General features: G+C 43.5%; 1 protein-coding gene across 1 annotated transcript in view; it reads left to right on the top strand.

Moving 5' to 3' along the window:
- The window catches only part of RNFT2 (ring finger protein, transmembrane 2), a 29,753-nt gene extending 9,567 nt beyond the window's left edge, over nt 1-20,186 (top strand). The window contains exons 6-9 of the mRNA XM_050906931.1: nt 10,317-10,466; nt 15,166-15,231; nt 16,271-16,372; nt 18,116-20,186. Of these exons, the coding sequence (XP_050762888.1) occupies nt 10,317-10,466; nt 15,166-15,231; nt 16,271-16,372; nt 18,116-18,250 (453 nt within the window). The 3' untranslated portion in view covers nt 18,251-20,186. The remainder of the gene's footprint in view (nt 1-10,316; nt 10,467-15,165; nt 15,232-16,270; nt 16,373-18,115) is intronic.
- Nucleotides 20,187-21,298: the final 1,112 nt, after the last annotated feature.

The raw sequence follows: 21,298 nt of genomic DNA, 5'->3' as shown, positions 1-21,298 counted from the left end.
GTCTTGTTTTCTGACTGATCTCTGTAAATAGATATTTCTGAAGCACAAATGTCTTCATTTAATGGAAATAAATTGAAAAAGTACTTGTCTCCTTGGCTTTCCACTTGGGTCAAAGAAGTAACAGTATTATGTTGAAGCTACTGACGCCACAAAAGACAGCACCAGTTCTAGCCATGGGTGAAGAAGTATTTTGACTAAATGGTTAACATACTTAAATGTTTATGAAATCATATGTAGACTAGGCCTAACTTTTGAAACTTTCTCACTACATTCTCTCTTGAAATATACCTTTTCAGATTTGTTTTTTTTACTCTTACAGATCGGTCATGCTGCCTCTTCCTCCACTTAGTAGTGTCTACATTTCAGTGGCAAACATATCAATTGTGTTATGTGCATTTGGTAAAGAAACTTTCTGGCAGCTGTGGGGATGAAAGACACTACGTAGATGCAAGATATTATCGTTAATCGCTGAAAGTCTCAGGCAGGGCACTTAAGGAGATATCTAAACTGGGAATAGTTTTGCTTACAAATGACATAGGTGGCAGGGGAGTTGAGCAGTTTGTTCCTGCACAGCAGGGCTATTTGAGATGGTTATTAATTTATTTCTGGCAATTGTCCAGCTTTTTTTTTTTCCTTCTCTTATTTTTATTTTATTTTGGGAGATTAATGTGCTAGGTCAGAGCATAATCCAGCCTGGGGAGGGAGGGAAAAGTGATGTGAATAGTCTTCCCAAGATAAATTGCAGTGTTGGAAAAGGTTCACAGCCTTTGCTTGCTTGTCTGAGAGCTATCCCAAGTACTCATTAATCCTTGTCGGGAGAGAAGAAAGAGAAGGGGTCTTTATTTGCAGCTACAGTGGGAGGCTGGTAAGATCACATCTGTCAAGGGCCTATAATGACTCAGAGCACAGATGCTTCATTTTTAATACCTTTTTCTGGATAGCAATATTTCTCACTTTTTTTTAAGTCCCTTTTTGTCTTAGGATGTTGTTGATAGTCTCACTGTCCCTTGACATCTGAGACTGCTGTTACCTACCACTATGGATCTGGATTTATTTTTATCGCCCTCTCTACACTGCATCCATTAAGCCAACCAGGGATGAGATCTGGTGTAACAAATTAAGCAAGATCAAACTAGGATGGGAGAGCTCCAAGAGAACCCCAGGATGCCATAGAAATTGTAATTGGTAACCACATAGCTGAGCTCTTTCCCTGAGCCTGATGACCCAGCTTACTTCTACAGGCCAGCACAATGCTACACGTCTTATTTTTCAGATGAGTTTTTTTTAAATGTAAGCTTTTTCTGAGTTAGAACAGTTCTATTGCACTTTAGGCACATTAACTTTGACGAAATTCTTATCAAGTTATTTGCTATCTGCTATCTTAATACTTGCCAGATACAACGTTACTCTCTTCCTCCCCATATGCAGTATTGTTTCACAACACAGTAGTGTTTCTGCTTGAAGCCTAGCTTATAGTTTATGAACTCTGGACAGCTGTCACTTAATGGTAGCAGGTAGCAAGCTGCTGGAGAAATACAAATTAAACTCAGAGTAGAGCTAGAAGATTTTTTTCAAGATATATATACTGAGAATTTTTCTGCCAATATAACTAGTCAGAACAGCAGCCTCTAGCTCCCCATAATGAAGGGCCTGAAGTGGAGATTGCTGCACTGTCAGGGAGAGTTCAGCACAGCTGTGAATGGGATAGAGGTATGTAGTCTTGAGCTTCCTTGCAGTACCTTCTTGCTGGCAGTCAGCAATAGATAAAACTTGCCCATGGATTGGATATCAGGGACTTTGATCATTCTGCACTCAACCTCTGAGCAGGCTATTCAGATTTTTCTCATTTTGGAAGTTCAAAGGCACTTCCAAAGCTAGTGTGGCTTTTCATGCTGCTCCTTGAGATTCTAGTCTTCTCTGAATACTATGTGGTTTTCACTGATGCTTGCATAGCCTTTCTAGTATGAGGCATCTCCTCTCAATGTCCTCTTTTTAAGTCTCTTACCTCTCCATATCCATTGTGATTGGAGCAAGATCAGATTCTTCTATTCCTTTTACACATCGAAGTCTTCATATTTCCCCTCAGTCTTCTCTGTGGACTGAACAACACCAATTTTTTGAGTCTTTTCTCAGAGATCGTTCGTTCCAGATCTTATTATTCTCTTCTGGACTGTCTTCAGTCCCCCCTGTTTTCCAGACCATTTCTCCAGTCTGTCAACATGAGTTTGGATTATAATCCTTCTTTCCAGTGTGTTTACAGCCTTTCCCAGTTTAGCGTCAACTGCACATGTGATAAGCTTACTCTGTTCCATCAAGATCATTAATGAAAATAGTGAATAGTACTAAACTCTGCTTACCTCAGTTAGATGCATCTTTTCATTTTAATAGTGAACACATTAAAAATTTGGGCTAGAGCACTCAGTTCTCCCAATCTAAAGTACCTGGGTCATGTGTTCCTAGTATGGCCCCATCACAGGAAGGGCAATGTTTGGTTTAAGTTGATATCAAGAACCATCTTGGATTTATAACATCAGTTTATGCTAACTGAGAAAAAGCAAACTAAAATTAAAAGGCAGAAAAAGAAGTTTGTCTTTGCAATCAGAATACAGAGGGCAGTAAATGTGATCACGAGTGCTTGAAGTGTGAAGCGTGAGGACTGCTACATTATCAGGATACAACTAGCCAGAGTTCTCGAGGCTTGAATAACTCAGAAATGGAATATCTGTGCAAGCAACCCCTCCAAAGAATGAGGGAAGACCGAAAATTTGACAAAATAATCCCAGACTTTCCCAGGTTCCAAACCAGCCTGGAAAACAGAGGTGCCAAGAGAGGCTGTGAGACTACAGTCAGGCTGGAAGGCAGACAAAGAAGAGCTTGTGAATAGGAGAGAAAAAGCCGAAAAAGGAAGGTAACTGCAACATCAGACTCCAATCTTAGGCCTCTGCGATCGGTGGGAGTTTGTGGGAGAAGGAGCATACCTGTGGCTAAAGATGTCCCTTCCTCCCCCATGAGCCGTGATGGGCACATCAAGCTGAGTACAAGTTTTAATAGCAGCTGGGCTCATAATTTCTTTGGAAGGGGGGCTTGGCTCCCACCCTGCATGCTGAAGGCTCTCCATTAAAAAAGGCAAATAAGATCATTTGGTTCAATATAAAATGAATTAAAGTAAATTAAACTGCAGGAGCCATGTGGCCTGCAGAAGCCTCCATTGTTGTACACACATAAATGGCAGCTTTTCATTTTCACTGCTAAGGAATGACAGCTTGAGGGGGGTGGAATTAAAAATAAGGAAATAAATAATAAAAAGACACAGTTGCCAAAGATTTCGTTTAGGAAATCCCAGGTGCCTGCAAGTCTCCCATCCCCTCCTCATGCTGTTGTCAGCAATCTAAGCTGGTATCACGGAGAATGGAGTGAAGCATGGGGGGGGAGGAGGGAGAAAGCAAAGCAAACCAAAAGGACTCGAAGAAACTGGTATCCCAGGTTCTTTTTTATATATATCCCTATCTCTATAGGGCAGAAAGATACCAAGGACACTTTTTTTCCCCCAACAGTCTTAATGGCTGGTATATAAGAAAGGACCTAAGTATGACTTTTCTTTACATGCTCAATACAGATGTGCAGCCAAGTTATAAGGGGCTGCATTTCCAGAAGGTTGAAAATTCAAAAGGAAAACACTAACATTTGTTTCTTGAAAACATAGCATGAAATTACTATTGAATAAATACTTGTTAGTTTTGTTTGAAAGCTGGATCTAGACATTGCAAATGAGGTTTTTTTGTGGCAAGACTGGCATTACTCATGTGAAGGTTTTTCTTTATGCTGTTTAAATGGTGTCAGTGGCAAGCGTACAAATACTAGCCCACACTAGCACTGTGGACTCCTCGCTGCATCTCTGAAAATATTTGCTTGGCTTTTTTTTGGTTGATTGGGTTTTTTGGTGCTTTTTTTTTTTTTTAAAGTACCATCTCATCAAATCTAGTTGGAGAGAACTTGGCCTGTATGTGGCAGCCATTCTTCACATAGTGTTGCACTTGGACTTTGGACCAGATACCTTTTTCAGGTGCATACCGTATTTCCTAGCATAGATGGTTACAGCTTTGCCATGTAAACTGGCACATTAAGCTTTCCATATTCCTTCTGAAGCTGCACCTTGGACATGAAAAAAATATCAGAATGTCTTTTGCACAAAGTAGTACGATTTGGATCATTCAACTGGAGCAAACTATCTAAAGGCAATGTATTGCAGTGTCAGCTGATCTGTGATAACTGTGTATTCTGTGAGTCTGAACCTAGTAAGACTTGATTTGGAGTAGCCCCAGTGCTCTTCCATGCTAATGAAGCACAAGCATGTCCACAGTTACTTTTGATATCAAGTCATCACCTCTTTCTGTCTCTGTGCACAGCCATGTATAATTAAACCATTATTGTAAGGAAGATGAGCACTTACCTTCTAATGATTAGAATTGTTCTGCAGCCTGCCTCCATCTTGTGTTAGAGCTCAGCTCCATGAGATACCATGGTCCAAGATCCTGGTGCACAGCCTTTCTCACTGGGCAGACTGACCCTTCCTCCATCACATGACTAGTTACACAAATGAGTTGCATGTGCAGAGGGTTTATGCTCCTTGAGCAACAAGCTCTTCTTGTACTAGGCATTCAAGTAGAACAACCCATGACATAGAACAAAGTCCATCCTTTTGCATCAAGGGAAAGAGGGCAAGTTGGAACAGTTTGCTGCTGCCAAAGCATTTTCTCTAGGCCACAGCCTCTTCCAGAAGGCTCACGTTAGGAGAGAAGGTGCCAGAGGGAAGTTGTGTTAATTGGGATGGTAATGGCAGCAGCCTTCTAATGTCCCTGCAGCCTCCTTCGTCGTGGGGCCAGATATTTGTCAGTCATTTAACATGAAGTTTGTATACATTTTTTTCGTGAAAAACAAGGTCTCTTGGAGCATTTGAGTCCTCTAGATGCTGATCAAAAAATACAGAAGCTTTAAAACAAGCACTGGGAGTGGGATGTATGTATGTACACGTAGATGACATGTTACAAAACACATCCAGGTAAAGATCTTCCTGTTCCTTGTCTGTGCTCTCTTGTACTGTGCGATATGCCAGTTAATCCTAGTCTTCTCTAATAGTGTGGCTAAAGTGGTGTTTCCAGATAGGTGATAGCCTATCCTCTCATTACCCTCTCCTTGAGTATCTTGGATGCTCTTTGGGGGAACTCACACAGAAATAGATTCACTCTTCTTGGACAACAGTCTGAGCTTTGATCCTCTAGAGCCACAGGAACTACGTGATGGTTCTGCAAAGACTTTTCCCTGTTGCAGCCTGGGACAGATGTGGTGTCCCAGAATCAGAAGTGTGGGATTTATTACTTATGAAATAAAAAGACTAAAGCATAGACTAGGTACTGAGGAACTGGGACTCTTTTCTGTCCTTCTCCCTAACACACTTTGAAAGTCACTGCTACTGAACTTTTTAAAGGAATCATTGCTTTTAGGTGCCTTCCAAGTTTAACTTTCCAGTTTAAGATATCCAAGATGTGACTTTCAGAAGTGCTGTGCACTAACTAAAAATCTCATTTTCCCCTCTAGTCCCACCTAGGAACTACTCCTCATTAGTCTTGCATGGATTTTCACCAGCATCCTCTGTGCCACAATCCTGTTTACTGCTCCTACCTAACACTTTCTTATATTGGCAATATGACCTGAAATCTCAGCAGAGCTTGCTCTCCTCTGATCCAAATTGCCAGCAGGTCTCAAAAGTTTTTTCTCACATCTTCCTGTTTCAGAATATGTCCTAATGCTGCTGGCAACAGAACAAGTGAGACTTGGAACTTCCCTTGAGTGCTAATCACAACTTACAGTTGCCTCATTGCAACTTCTCTCACATCCCATTTTAATTCTGCTGTGTAAAACCTTAGCATGCCTTTCTGTTTCCTTCTGTGGAGGCACACATGCACACTTATGCAAAGCCTTATGTCAAAAGGGACTACAAAGTCAATGCTCGCTTAGGCTATGTCAGAATTAGCATTGCTTCTGCAGCTGTAATTTGCCCCCTTTTGGTGTGTATATGTTGTGATTCAATTTTTAATTATGTGATTCCATGTTATTTTTCTGTAAGACTTCTTCTATTCATCACCAGCGTATACTGTGCCCCATGGATGAAGCAAGGTGAGGTATTGAAAGAAGCTGTTGTAGAAACTGGAAAGTGCATAGAGAACAAAGAGACCATTGGAAGAAGAAGAATGTTCTACAAGTTAAAGTTGAATGCTACACTGGAGAATTAAATTCCATCCTTTACTTTGCCAAATAATTCCTATGTGATTCTAGAAAAGTCATGTACAGCTGCAAACTGAAGTCAGTGGTTTAGCTTTTAATGGTAACGTGATCTATAAAATTAAGTGCTTTCTAAAAAGTCTAATCCCAGACATCTCAGCTTGGACACCAGAACAACGTTAACCTTAGTCTTCCCATGTCTCAAGTTTTCATTTAGAAAATGCAGAGAATAGCTGTCCCTTATGTCAGCCAGCACTGTGAAAATAAGGTGATTTTTTTAAAATCTTTTACTGTAGTGGTGATGTCATAAAGAGACTGAAGAAATTTTAGTATTTTGCTACTCTGAGCAGAGCTCAAATAGCATGAAGTGATAGGATGCAGATCTGCCATCAAGTAATGAGGATATAACAATACTAAAAAGTTACACACTTAATGAGTACCACTCACCCTCTGTGAAAAAATAGTATGTGTTCACATCATTACAGACTGTATAATACTGCAAGTACAGAAAGAAAATTGCAATTGTATGAAAATCCTAAATTCTGCTCTTTCAAAAGCAGCGCTTGATTTGAAGTATAAAAATGGTCTTTCTATGGGGTGAAGGAGGTAGAGGAAAATGGAGGGTTATACATGAGTCATTGACTTAGTTTTTAACAAAGCATTCTGGAAAAAAAATAGGAATCAAAATTTCACCATGTGGTATCACAAGGCTCATGAGCAGAGTTGCCTTATAGATCCACAGCACAGTCCTTTGCCACTTGTGCTAATGAAGTGTTTGATAACAGTAGTAGGCTGTCAGCTCTTACAGTAACTGACCCTACAGAGGAAGCAGGGTAAGCAGTGTACTTCTTACTTTTTAGTCAGGCTTAACTCCAACCTGTTCCAAGGGCTTGAGCAGAGCCTCTTTTCTGGTATCTGACTCTACCCTAATGAGGAGCTGTAACTTCAGGTTGTATCCTGTTCAATCTCTGCAGTCCAGCAAGGTAGATGCGCTTGCTCTGGAGGGCTGGCTCCTGCACAGTCCAGTCATGCATTGGGGCTGGCTCACAGGCTCACCAAAAATAGCTTTTGGTGATCTTAGAGCTGTTCAATCTCTATAAAGTATATTCAAGATTCCCAGATTTACATGGATTTTTATGAAATAGGAGAAGTCACCTAACAGAGGCAGGCCTTGCCTTATTTCAAACTGTTGTTCCAAGTCAGATGCACAGGAGAAATAATTGTATTTGGGCTTAATGTAACACACAATTCTTCCTAATCTTGATGAGAAATAGCTGAAATACTTTAGCTGAAGTTTTCAGACAACATACAGCTTGAGACAAAGATTTGGCTTTGAAAACTTCAACCTAGATAACCAAGATATAACAAAGCTGAAAAGTAGAAGACAGAAAGGTATATTGAGTGCGCTTACAAGTGATGGGTACCATCTGCAATAAGTTCCTGCTATCAGAAGGCTAAATTTTGCTCCTGAAGTTATAGGGAACAACCCTTGTTTTCCAAGCTTCTGGCTCAGAAGGAACACCCGCCTTCTGCTGCAGCCCTTTGCAGAATTACTTCTGATTTTCTAGGTGCTTTTCCTAGTTTAAAAAAGGGCTGGTGTGTTGCACTGAGATGCCTGACAAGACTTACATTTCTGAAAGCATTTACTGTAGCTCTAGTCCTCTTCTCAATGATGCTCAGCTGTCCTTGTATTGCTTCCCTCCTCCTAGCTGTAATCACTCTAAGCTTATCAGCTCTAAGCTCAAATGGTCAAGTGGGTGGTGTTAACAGGCTGGATGGAGAGATGCATCCATTTGAAACTTAACTTCACTCTTGTGAGGGTGTTAACAAGTATCTAGCTGCTAAGAAAACCTGATAACCTACAGTTACCATTGAAAACTTTTGAAACATTGAACATTTGAACGTTGAAAGATTTGCATTAGATAAAGGAATTATGAAAGCTTTGTAAAGGGTGAAGATTTTGTGGTTAGAAAACTGGAATTTGTCACTTGCTGCATGTTTTAGAGCCACGCTCTGCCACTTCCAATTCCGCAGCCTGTCTGGACCTCTAGGGCTGCCTGTGACCCATCTTTCCTTATGTCTTGCTGTGGGCTCTAGTGTTTTAGTGCCTCAAAAGCTTCTGTTGCAGAAGAATTTCAGCTTTGATGACCCAAATGCTGGATCCAGAAGTTCCATCTGATGCAATGAGAAAGTAAGCAGTGACCTGTCCCAGCCCAGCCTGCTAGGGAAGCAAGGCTGAATAAAAGATGAGTGTGAGCCTGGTGGGAGGAACAAGTCAGAGAAAGCAAACAGTTTGCTGCCTTCAGCTTGCTGGTAGCTTTCATCAGAGCTGGCTGAGGAGGGGGAGGCGGAGAACTGCCTGTGTGAAGGGAAGGAAGTGACAGCATAGTCATTAGCAGACTGCGACCCTCTGTCACAGGGGCTCCTGAAATAAACGATGATTGTATTGAAGCATGAGGCTGGATAGAGACCTCTGTGCTAATTTAATAAATTGCTTGCATTTAGGACCCCAGATTGTTGCTGTTACATTTTTGCTATGTGATGCCACTTGGGATTAACAAGGAGGAGGGGATGGGGGGAGAGGAAGAAAGCAGCTCAGGTCCGTTAGCAACCGCTGGTGTGACCTCACTCCTTGTCCCAGGGGGGATATGAGATCATGAGAATGCCAGAGCTCTCTGAAGGATTCGATTTGTTCGGTACAGCAGGATGGCCTGCCGAGTGATCTCATCTCTGAGACCCTAGGGAAGGGCGCTAGCTGCTGCTAGTCTTGTGGACTGCAGAGGACTTAATCCCCACTCCAAATCTCACCAATTAACGATTGGCCTGTGATGACATCACTGATGACAAAGCTAACTGGGACAACACAGCAAAATTCCAGGGGAATTTCCCCTTCTCCATGATCTTATCAAATAAAGGAATTTTGACATGTCAAAAACAAACCTTTCAGTCCAGATAATGTCATTACAGATTAAGGACAGTTCTGGGCTTACAGCTTGCCCTGACCTAGTGCCCTGTCACCAGTTCTCCCTTTTAAACAGTGTGGGACAGAACATAAACAGGTCCTCATTAAGACTGGGGGGCCCTAAATTAGATAGCCTTGTTTAGCCAGCTTCCCTAGTCTTAGGTGCTTTAAAATAGAAATTATGTGGTAATAAAAATCCATTTCAGTTTTTGCACCTCATGGTCATAGTAAGCCAGGAGGGAGTTTATGTTACCTTGCAGGTGTCCTTCAAGGAAGAAAAGCTTTCTAATTGGAGTAAACACCAGAATGGCAAGGACAGCTTTGGTGAAGGTTTACAAAGGATGTTGCCCATTCTTTGAGTCTCTTTTGAGAGAAGTGTTTAAACCAGCATGCTTCCTGCCTCCCCCCCTTTTCTTCCTTAAGGTCCTCAGGAAGGTTTGCTATCTTTGAGTTTAAAATGCCATGAGGGTTGTTTTTTTCAGCACCAGTCTTTTTATCTGTGTACTGTACAAGAGCCAACACGCACCTGAGTGGAAGGGGAAGGACGCTGGCAAATAGATAATTAATTTGATTCTTTGGGATGATCTAGAAAGTTGTCAGGAAGACCGATGTCACCTTACATTTAATCCCTCTACCTTCAGAAGGGGCATAAGATCAGAGAGACCTACCTTGCATTCCTTTTCTCATTATTAACAGTATCTACAATTTACATCATATTGATCCCTGTAAGTCTTAATCTCTGCTGCTAGCGTTCTGTAGCATTGTCCAGATATGCAATAAGGTGTATATCCATAACCTGCTCTAAGAGTTTAAGATTCGAAAGTGTAGAATAGCTGGGTAAGTGACAGAGCAAGAGAACACTATGAAACAATGAAGCGATAGTTATCCTTTCTAGGCGCCGAGTTAAATGGCTGCAAAGAAAGCTGCATCTCATGAATACTGGTCTTTGCACCATTTAGCAGAGTGCATAGGTGGACAGTGAACACAAGTCCTATGAGCTTCAAGGCCTGCACCTGTTAAGTGCTCTTCTTTTGACTTCCTGATAGTAATCATGTATCACTTGGTTGTTCTACAGGGAAAGTTTTATCTGGTTATTGAGGAGCTGAGCCAGCTGTTCCGCTCCCTTGTCCCCATCCAGCTATGGTATAAATACATCATGGGAGATGATCCATCCAGCAGCTACTTCCTAGGTGGGATCCTGATCATCCTCTATAGCCTCTGCAAGGCAAGTACCACCTCATTAATAACCTCTATGGGAGCTGTAGCAAGAGCAGAGAAGGAAGCACAGTTGAAGGGAACAAATATACCTTTTGATTGTTGCTATCACTACCCAGGAAGGGAAGCTGCAGCAGCTGGGGACACCATGTGCTTCAGTTGCCAAAAGCATTTTGCTTCACCAGTACGTGGGCATTGCTGAGCTAGAGGAAGATCTGTGACTGCTCATGTAGTGTTGCATCAGGCTTATGAAGTCATTGCTGCTTTCCAATACCTTTCTATAAAGGCTAGAGGAGAATGGGAGCAGAGTCTTGGGGGACCAGTACTGAAAGATGTTAGCTGTCTCCAGACTTCTAGATGCAACACTGAAAGGAAGGTTGCAGACAGTTAAGTGTTTCTCTCTAAGCCTTCCTCTGACTTCCAAGGCAGGGTAGGTACTCACACTCACAGTGCTGAATGCGGCAGGGAGGGAGAGGGTCATCCAAGTCCTGCCTAGATAAAACAGGTGGTTCTGGCCCCATTCTAGGTCCTGGGCTGGCTGATACAAGTCCAGGATCTCAGTGATGGACAAGAGTAATTAATGTTTCCTCAAAAATAAGAATGTTAAGAGCACAAAGTCTGCCTGTACAATTGTAAATGAATAGGTGTGACTTAGAAGAGTCCCAAGTCTGAGGTCTAGAACTGGTTGTATTTCTAATTGTGCGTATTGAACCCTGCCTAGGGGCAGAGCAGTAGCTGAAGCAAACAATGATATACCTGTGTTATCTATCCCTCTGAGAAAGGCCAAGTGAGTCAAGCTTGCTGCAGCCCTGATACTTGTCTCTGCCTAGGAGAAAGGGGCTATGGCTTTGCAGAAGCAGACTGAAGAACAGAGAAGAAGAATCTGAGCTGAAGACAACTCAAAGGGGCTAATGGATTGCTGAGCAATACTAAATCATACTATAGCTCTTACGTGAGATGTGGCTGCAGTTGCAGCTATACATTGTATAGGAATGGGGCAGTGCAACCCCTGCTGTCAAGGAATTTACAGTTTTTGTAAGCAAGATAGGCAGAGGAGGTCATGGGAAGTGAAGTGACTTGGTCACAGCAGGTCTGTGATCAAGCCAGAAACAGAGCAAACATGCCAGAAGAGAAGGCACATGAGACCAGTGTAGTTCCCTGCACACCCATCTGCTCTCTCAGCTGTATGTTTTCTGCTCTTTACTCTGTGCTGTGGGAGAGGATTGTTGCCCCTTTCAGAGATGTCATTGTCTGGATCCGCTCTAGACAACAGCATCCAACCCCTCCATGCCCTTCTGGCTTGTGAGGTCAAGTACACAGATCACAATTACAAGGACAGATTTCAAGTGATCTTTCTGGTGTCCCTTCTTGCAAAAGTTACTCAACACCTGGAAAAGGGATGCTTACCTGCAGTTCTACATACCATTTCTTACACCTGGAGAAGTCCTCATAGTGTGAGGAAGCAGTGGAGGCCATCTGCTCCTTGGAGGAAGGGGAGCCAAGCACAAAAACACAGCTGGCAGGGCAAGGGCCTCACCAGCCAGGGCCTAGCCCTGCAGCACCCAAACAAGGCAAGCAGGGCAGGCCTGGAGGCAATAGCCAGGTTTAAAGGGTCCAGATCTTCAGGTGGTGAGGCAGGTCCAAGGTAAAGCCAGAACATCAATCCACAGGTCAGGATCAGGTCTGGTGAAGGCAGCCAGGGTCAGACACAGTCTAACAATTGCAGAGCATAGCCATAGTAATGAGACAGGCTCAAGGTGAGAGTGGGAAGTCAGTCCATGTGCTGGGGTGTCCAGATCAGAGGGATCCATAGCAAGGCACAGGCATGGTTGTGGCTGAACTGGAAACCAGCACTTGCATAGCACAGCTCAGACATGAACTGAGGTCTCCCCAGGGCTGAGCTTAAATAGAGCTCCTGGGCCCATGGGCAGGGATTGTGGGTGGAGACCCCAGGTGAGGCTCGGCAGGGCCATGAAGGCCTATTAATGCACTCAGGGCCCTGGCACATAGGTGCAAGCAGTTCTTTATGGGTTAACTTGACATTTCTGTACTACAAAGCCTTTATAGGTAGCGTTGTGATGATCTAGATTGGAAAAGCAACCTCGTTTTGAAAAGTTCTGCCGATCTGTCATTTAGAAGCTCCATGAGGAGAGGACAGCTATTTACTGGCCTTGACTCCAACTTAGGACCAGGACTGTGGGGCGCACTTTTGTGAAAGTGCCTTGGCTACAGCCTGTGCCTTTAACATGCATGTTTCTTCCTTTAATTCATCTAGTTCATCAGAGGTGTAAATGGAGGGATAGGCCAGCTTAAGGGCGATAGGCCCAGGAACATGTCCCAGGTAATGGTGTGGCAACTACTTAGTTGCCACAGATGTGTCCAGGTTAGGATTAGACGTCTGCACGCTAGAGACTTTGCTTGGAAGTGAAAGAAAAGTGGGAGCACACTCTTCCAATACAGATCATGAAACACTAGGTGCGTGCATCCCATTTACAATCACAAGAGTTGCAGGTCTAATTCCTTGCCTGAGACACTGAAAATATACCCAAAGGAGTCCACATTAGCAAAGCCACAAACCACATTAGAAAAACCACAGAAGCCAATTTGGCACTCAGACCTTCTGTGCTCCTGGCAAAAATCCAGGGCTCAGCTAGGGCTGCATCCCCTTTCCCTCCACAAAGGGCAGGCTCGAATTTCAGAAGGTTGTATATAGTGCAGCTGATGGGAGCTGTCTTGGTGTCTCTGTCTGGACTGTATAAATGTGAACCTCTGATTTTGGCAAAGAAATCCCAGATGTTCATCAGTAAGAGCATCCAGGTCTTATTTTTTCCCTATCCTGAACAGAAGCACTCACTGTCTGTGAGCCCAATTGTTGCAATCATATTGCTAGAAAGATGACTGATGCAACATAGACTTCAGTGCATGGGGTGATAAATGGATGTTAGACTACTGAAACGTGCATCTTTTGGGGGTACAGGAAACTCCAGAGGAAAAAAAATGGAAGGGGGGAAATAACTGGGAGAGGAGGAGACATCAGAGCCAGAGCAAAGGCACTAGAAGTCACGCTATAAGCAAAGCAACCAGAGAAAGCTGTGAATTGGACTGTGCAAAAGAGCTGATCCCTATCCTTGTTAGGAGATAAAAAGCCTGTAGTAGTCGGCAGCCTCAAGTGCTGGTTGCTGACTGGAAGCATTACTGGAAGGACCCTGGGAGCCTTTTTACGTGCTGACTGGAAGCATTATTGGTGCCTTCATTTGATTCCACGTCTATTGCACGATGATCTCATTGGCATTCCCTGCAGTGAGCCCACTTAATCATGCTAACCAAAAAAAAATAGAAAGCCCACTCCAGGCATTCTGATGCCTTTGTACTGCTAGTCCAAGACAGCTCTGCGTATTCTGTATTACATCTTCCCCTGCCCTCCTAGCCGCTTCTCACTCAGACAGGTTGGAAATGGAAAGGTCCTGTTATGTCATCTGGCCCTTCTCCCGATTAATGCAGGGCTGTTCTTTGCACAATTGTTTCTTCATATCTTGTCTAGCTCATAGTGCCTTTTTCCCTGTGTTCTACCAGCAGATAGGGAAGATGAAGCTGGCATACTAGATGAGGTTTTCAAGCTGTTTTCCCTTTTATTAGGAGTACCGTGTCTTCACTTTAAGAATGCTGAGTATCTCCTCTCTTGCTCAGCCCCTTGATATTTGTAGGCAGTTTATCATCTTTTTCCCCCACTTTTGTACTGCTCAGCCAAGCTGTAAATATTTATGTCTTTTAGTCTCTTTTCAGAAAGCATTTTCTGCAGGCTCATTTTCTGCCCTTCTCTGAACTGCTTTTAGTCTTTAATGAGGAGCCCCGAATGAGCGCTGCTCTCCAGATGCAGTTACATCATGTTTGCTGTGCAGTAGAGGGAGGGGGGAAGAAAAGGACCTGGTGTTGCCCCTGCTGTTGGCCATCTTTGGGCGTCTGCAAAGTACCAAGGTGCTGGAAACTCACTCCCTTCCTGGCATTTGAAGTTTCTCACTCTTTAGGTGGATGGGAGCAACTCAGCCTCAGTCCTGCTTCTCATTCCTCAGGCCGTTCTTCTCTTGGTAGCATTTAATCACTGCACTCCACTAAATCACTCTCTGCAGCAGGACAGGCAATTCCCACTCCTTCTTTCATAATATCATCTGGGCCCTGAAGTGTCAAGGTGTGTGGCAGAGCCGCACAGCCCTGGAAATCCCCCTTTTCCCCAGAGGCTGAGGAAAGCTGTTTTCTGCCTCTTCCCTGTGAAAAGACTGCCCTTCCTTCCCTCTTTCTTAAGCTAGCCACAGTGTTTTCTAACCTCACTTCTGGGCTTCTCAGGTACTCGGTTCTCAGGGTGGGAATGGGTCCATTTTAGCCTTTTCTTACTTAGTGGGGCTGGGCAATTTACCCTACCACAACCCCCTGATGTCTGCTCCTCTTTCTGTCCTGTAAAGTCCCTGATTTGCAGTCCATAGTTACCAGAGCTTTTTTTGGCTACCCTTCTGCACTGTGCATTCACATTTATCACATATTTCATGATCACCATGAAATCTTTTTTAGCACCATTGTTACTTAGGATCTTTGTTCCCTCTGAGCATCCATTTGGAAACAGTTTCCTGAGTTTCTGGACTGTACACACACATGTGCATGCACACACACACACACATTTTGTGAAAAGTATCTAAAATGGAATGTCTTTATTGCAGTCTTTTGACATCTGTGGTCGTGTGGGAAGTGTCCGGAAGGCACTGAAGGTTCTTTGTACCCCACAGGTAAGTAGTCATACGTATTAGAGCAGTTTCATAGGTGGAACCTTGTTACTATTGAATGATGGAGTTGAAAACTGCTTAGTGTATCAGGAGCATAGAATAAAATAATTTGTTGTCCCATGGCTGGATAAGCTGGTATCTCTTGTCAGGGATGTTAGGACCCTTTTGTGATATCTGCCCTGTCCCAGCTATGGTAAGAGATTGTTGCTAGTCTGGCCTGTTTTGTCTGATTGGAAGCCCCGTGTAATATGGATTAATCCATTGAGGCCAAAACTGCAAGGAGCTGACAAAGCTTTGTAGTGCAGAGTGTGAAAAAGAGTTTAAATAGAAGTATGTAGTGTCTGATGTGCAGTGACATTAAAAGAGATCCTACAGTGCACAGAAAGTATCCCAGGCTTCGCATTATACAGTACTGATATTTAGATCTGTTGCAGTGAAATCCTGTGACTTATATTTTAAAATGGTAAAATCAAAGACTGTAGAGGAAAGGAACATAAGTTTGTTAGAGCTTGCCTTGCTTATTCTGTGGGCTTGGGCCGGTCATTTTTCCTCAGCATGTTTCCATTTCCCCTATTACTGTTACAATAGGAGAAGCAACATTTACCTTCCACATATTTAAAAAGAAAAGTGGGAAGCCTGTGGGTGCTGCTGCTGTTATTCTTTCCTCTATTGTCTAACTTGCTAATAATAATACCTCCCACTATCTAAACACCTCTGCAAATGATGCTGAATTAATCCTTTCAGCTCCCTGTTGAGCTCATTAAATTTCATTATCATTGCTCCACAAGTGGAGGCACTAAAAGATGGAGTCAGCTCGAGGGGAAAACAAAACAGAGAACACAGGGCTCCAGACTCCCTGTGTTCTGTGTGCTGGTGCCCAAATCTCCCTTCCCCATACACAGTGATGTAACACCGGTGTCCTTCCCAGGTCATGCAGGGAATCTGGGTGTGAAGAACAATGTCTTACGTATATGCTTAGCTACAAACCAGATTATCTTCAAACCCTTTGACATTGGGATTTTTTTCCATCTCTCCCTAACAGACCTACGGAGTTCGTGCTACCAGCCAGCAGTGCAGTGAGGCAGGCGATATCTGTGCCATTTGCCAAGCAGAATTCAGGGAACCTGTGATCCTTATGTGCCAGGTAAGACCCCAAACTTCGCACGTCAGGTTCCCCTGTTGGCATTCATTTGGTTAACTTCTGCTGCTGGGGAGAGGCACAGTTAGCCTAGGTACTTCTAAAATAATTCGCTGGGTCTTGATCTAGGTCCTAGTGGATATTTATTGCCCTCTTCCAGTAGTCAGTGGTTCATGATAGCTGAGCTGCTCTTCAGGGGCTGATCATAGCTATTGAGATGGAAGAGACCAGCCTTGTAGTCCAGGAACTGCCAGTTGGCAGTCCAGATCTTGGATCTAGAATGCAAGACGTTTTTATCTGACCCTTGGGGAGACTGGCTAGTCAACAGGCCAGCCGAATTACAGGCAAGTGCTATGAGAGGGGCATAGATCCAGAATGAGCCTGATAGGGTGCGTGAAGGCTGGTGCATCACTGTGTAATCATGGTCTGGCCTCTGAACACCTGGCCAGGAATAAAAGTAGTTCTGCATATCGACGTTGGTCACCGCTGCCAGTAACTGGGAATTGTCCTGTTTCTCATTTGGTAAACACTGGCGAAACCTAGAGCTTAAGAATCGCATGCTCTGAGTAATGCAGCAGTCCTAATCTGGTGCTGGCAAAACCCTTCGAACACACCACACTGCCATGGGTTCTGTTAATATATCAGAGGCCAGCTGAAGGCATTGCCTCGTGGCAAGACTGGTAATGCTTCCCCAAGATTTTCCTCTTCAGTTGCTTTTAACTCGGTCAAGCTCTGTCTGTTGGGGTTGAAATTCTGCATCCTGGAGGCTGTCTCTGGCTGATGTGTGGATGCGTGCAGGAAAACCTTAGGCAGAATGATTCAGCCATTTCTGGGAATGGAATTGGTGGGATATATGCTCTCTTCTGATATCAAAATAAAGCTCAAGAGCCTTTTTTTGGAAAGCTTTAACATTCCCATGCTTTGTAACAGGGTTATCAAATTAAAGCAAGTAGGTCACCTGTGCATCAAACATGCCTCTTACTATTCCTGTGAACATCTGTGCAGATGTTACCAGGCTGTAAGCCCCAGAGAAGCTGTCTTTGTATGTGCTTATCAGAGTTGAGATTTTGATGACTAACATTTCTTCTGACTCCACATGTGTTGAGGAGGTCTCAGCTTCTTACGGCTTCTCATACTCCCTTCTTGCCCTATTCCTGCTCTTCCAGTCTGGGGCTAGATGGGGTTGTGTGCTGGACAGCCATCCCCCCTGATAGGGACCAAGGCAGGCTGGAGGGAGAATCCTGTTGTGGCTCGGTGTAGAAATGAGAGGAGAAGGTAAGGGGTGAAAACTGACATTTACAGAGAGGGAGAAACTGGGACTGCGAAGCTACTGACTAGAACTGGGTGATGTGAGCAGAAAAAAGCAAATGCAATAAGGAGTAGGGGGAAGAAAGAGGGTTGTTTGAGCTAAGTAAAGACTTGTAAAATAACCCAGGGAATTGAGGATGGAAACGTGGTAGAGAAAACCCTCTCAGCTACTTTGTTAACCCAAATGTCATAGGCCTTTTTAATGTTTCTTTCTATTGCTATATTAAGAAACAGAGTAATATATCATTAGCTTTGGCAAACTGATGTACTAGTAATGCTGGGATTTATTTTTCATATCATGTGAGTACTGCTAATCGGCTGCATTGTCCACCTGAAATTGAATCATTAGTTGCTCCCGTGGCTGTCCTATTGAGTGTGCACACTTTGTGACAAGACTGGACCTCCTGCCCTCACGGTGATGATGCCCTTTTGTCTCCACAGCATGTGTTTTGTGAAGAATGCCTCTGCCTCTGGTTTGACAGGGAGAAGACCTGTCCTCTGTGTCGTTCTGTCACAGTAGAAACCCTGCGTTGCTGGAAAGATGGCACCACCTCTGCTCATTTCCAGGTGTATTAAAACCAATACGTACCAACAAATGGAGTAACATGTGCTGAGAGAAGAAAAAGCCGGAAAATCTGGTCATCCCATGCCCCTGTTTAGTTGCTTGTGGATTTGTTGTCTTAGTCTTTCTTCCAGCTCTGTTTCTCCAGGAGCCAACAGAACAACAATTGTTACCAGCCAGAAACTTTATCCTCAAAGGCAGGAAAGATGTGTTTTATGTTACGGCAAACTCTATGTCTAAGCTAGAGCCAAGATGTTTTCTTGAACTTACATGGTTATAAACTGCCTGGGAGGTTTCCTTTTTTCCTGTCCTTTTAGTATAGATAAATATTGTGCGTATAAGGAAAGTGTACTGTGAATTGCTTGTGCATAACCTGGTATACTAGAAAAAAGCTGTCTTCCTCTGGCTCAAACCACTGGTGAGATTCTTCATGTTACAAGGCCCTAGCTTCCCTGAACCTTTAACTTCATAGTATTACACTGTTGCTGTTATATTACCTTTGAGAACTCTTCCAAAACAGTGCTTCAGAACCTCATGCCCAACGTTTATTTGGGGTTGGAGAAACGTAATTTCCCAGCAGCCGTGTTTTTGCAATTGATTCCACAAATTGCACATGTTGTCACCTTAATGAAATGTCAAGGAACTTGGGAAAGACCATGCTAGTGTAGCTGGAAATGACACTGGCTTTTCCTGGGAATGTGTTTCCTCTTTAATTTTCATGATCAGACTTTCTGATTTCCTAGCATATGGGGAGAACAGCGGGAGGCAGGGAGAGATTAAAGTCAAGTTTGATTTTTCTAGGTGAAAAGTTAAGGTCCTAACCAAGAGCATCTCACAAATTCAGGTATCTCTGCAATATGCTCCTCAGCGCAGCCACTTGAGGCAAAGCTTACTGGCTTTAAAAACCAGTGCCACTCAGCATCCAGAACCTGCCTGGGTCCAAAACCAGAAAAAACGTGCTCACGCAGCAGTGAGCCCGTACAGCACTGTTGATACCACAAATGCTGGGGCATCAGGATACAGGGCCCACTGGAGAGACTGGGTTTAGTGAGGCTTACTAGCTTGAGGGCAGAATTACACCGAAGCAGCTGCATTGCTGCAGGAGCCAGCCTGGTTTATACAGAAGCTGGATAATCCACCTGTGATGGTGGAGACTCGATTCTAACACCTCTGCTTCAGAAAAAGCTCTTCGAGGAGATACCTTGTATTGTTAAGAGGAGAATTAACATACTTTATATTGCTGCAATTTCCATCTCTGCTGAGGGTGCTGCAGGGGCGCTTGCATGCAAATGGAGTTGCTGCTTGTTCGCTGGAGCTCTCTCTTTCGCTAAACAACCTCTGCTTTTTGCTGCGCGCCCAGAGAAATTGCCTCATTAGGCAATTGTGGCATCTTCCGTGCTCATTACTATGGAAATGGCCGTAAGGTTACAATCCCACTTGAGTGGATAATCAGGAAGAACTGTACCTGGGGGAAATGAGCCTATGTGTATGTACTGACTGCCGCCTTCCCCTCCTGCTGTGAAACTCCACAGGGAGAAGAATTAAAGCAAACAGGAGCTAATGGTAACAGGATTAAGGCTCAACATTTCTTTGGAAATAATAGTTCAGTATGGCTAGAGGAGAAACGATGAGAGGCAGAGGCTGAGCAGGGAAGATAGTCCAAATCTGGCTTGAGAGGTACAGGGAAGTAGAGGAGGAAAAGCTTTACTTTCCAAAACAAAGTGATTTGATTCTTGTCAAATGGATCCCATGAAACTGGAGAACTAAGCCAAGGAATCCAGTGGCTCTTTCCAATGGGAATAGCCTTTTTGGGATGGGGGAAGAGAAGCAAGGTTTTCAGTGGGCATAACAATGTTGTTATGTACGATAGTCTGGTATATTCACCAGGAAAAGGGAAAATTACTGATTCTGTGGGCAGGCAATTTATGAAAGGTTTCAGCATCAGTTTTCAGTGCAATGCCAATTAGTTAAAGAGTTGGTGGTATCTGCTTTCAAGATGTTTGAAAAGCCACTTCTAATTTTGATTTTTTTCCTAAATGCTCCTGGAACATGTATTTGGAGAAGTGTACGAAAAGGTCAATATGAGCCTAACACTACAGAGAGCATTTGATACACTGTGTCAAAATTACTGGTTTTTATTTGGTGATAAGGCAGGCAGGCAATCAAAGGGAAAGTACGGGGAATATTTTTTGCCATTGTTATAGTCCTTCTTTTTCTTTGCCTTTTTTTTTTCTTTATGGAATGATCTTTCCCAGTTGTCAGTGTAAGAAAGAGGGCACTATCATCATCATATACTTGAAACACTTTGCTGCAGCCCAGGGACTCGGAAAGATCACACAGTAAGACTTCACACCAGCACACAGTGGAAGAATTGCCATGTACCTCAGGTGGTTTTGGTAGCCATGTAAGAACCCCTGCACCAGCATCATAATTTCCTAAAGAACTTCTCATTATTAGTTTTTCTTTTGCTTCATCTCAGTGATCCCTTCTTGATTTTTGCTTTCCCTCACTATCTTAAGGCAGCATTCTGGTGCCTGTACAGAAGTCTGGCTCCTCTGGTGATGTCCTTCAGTGGTATCCAACACGTGTGCGCAGGTAACCCACTGCAATTCTCCTTTGTCCTAACAGAAATCCAGGGGAGTTGTTGTTTGGGTAACCTTTGAGACAAGCGGCTTCTCTTGCTATTCAGATACCTCAGGGACAAAACGCAGCACCCCCATCTGTATGCGAGGCCTTCATTATGGGAAGAGCCTGCATCGGAGAGGGCCTGGGTGCCTGAGACTCGGTGGGCCATCCAGTGCTCTGCTTCTCTGTTAAAATTAATTAGTGCTAAATAGAAGGTGAAATTTTATGCTGTGGATATTTATTCTACTGGAAGCATAACAAAGATCATCTTAATTCCTGCAAGATAAAGAATTTACTAAAGGCCACTATTATATAGCTGTTAAATTAAACTGACATCCTTCAGTCCCTATTCTTCTGGCCTGGACGCTGTGGAAGAAACAGCTCTGTGCTGTTAGCAGTCTGCCAAACCCTCCCTCCTCAGGTAAGTTACGGTGATG

This window comes from Gymnogyps californianus, chromosome 16 (genome assembly GCF_018139145.2).
Source record: "Gymnogyps californianus isolate 813 chromosome 16, ASM1813914v2, whole genome shotgun sequence".
In the NCBI taxonomy this organism is placed as follows: domain Eukaryota; kingdom Metazoa; phylum Chordata; class Aves; order Accipitriformes; family Cathartidae; genus Gymnogyps; species Gymnogyps californianus.
Note: the sequence above shows the minus strand (reverse complement) of the source record. Positions and strands in the feature narration are given on the sequence as shown.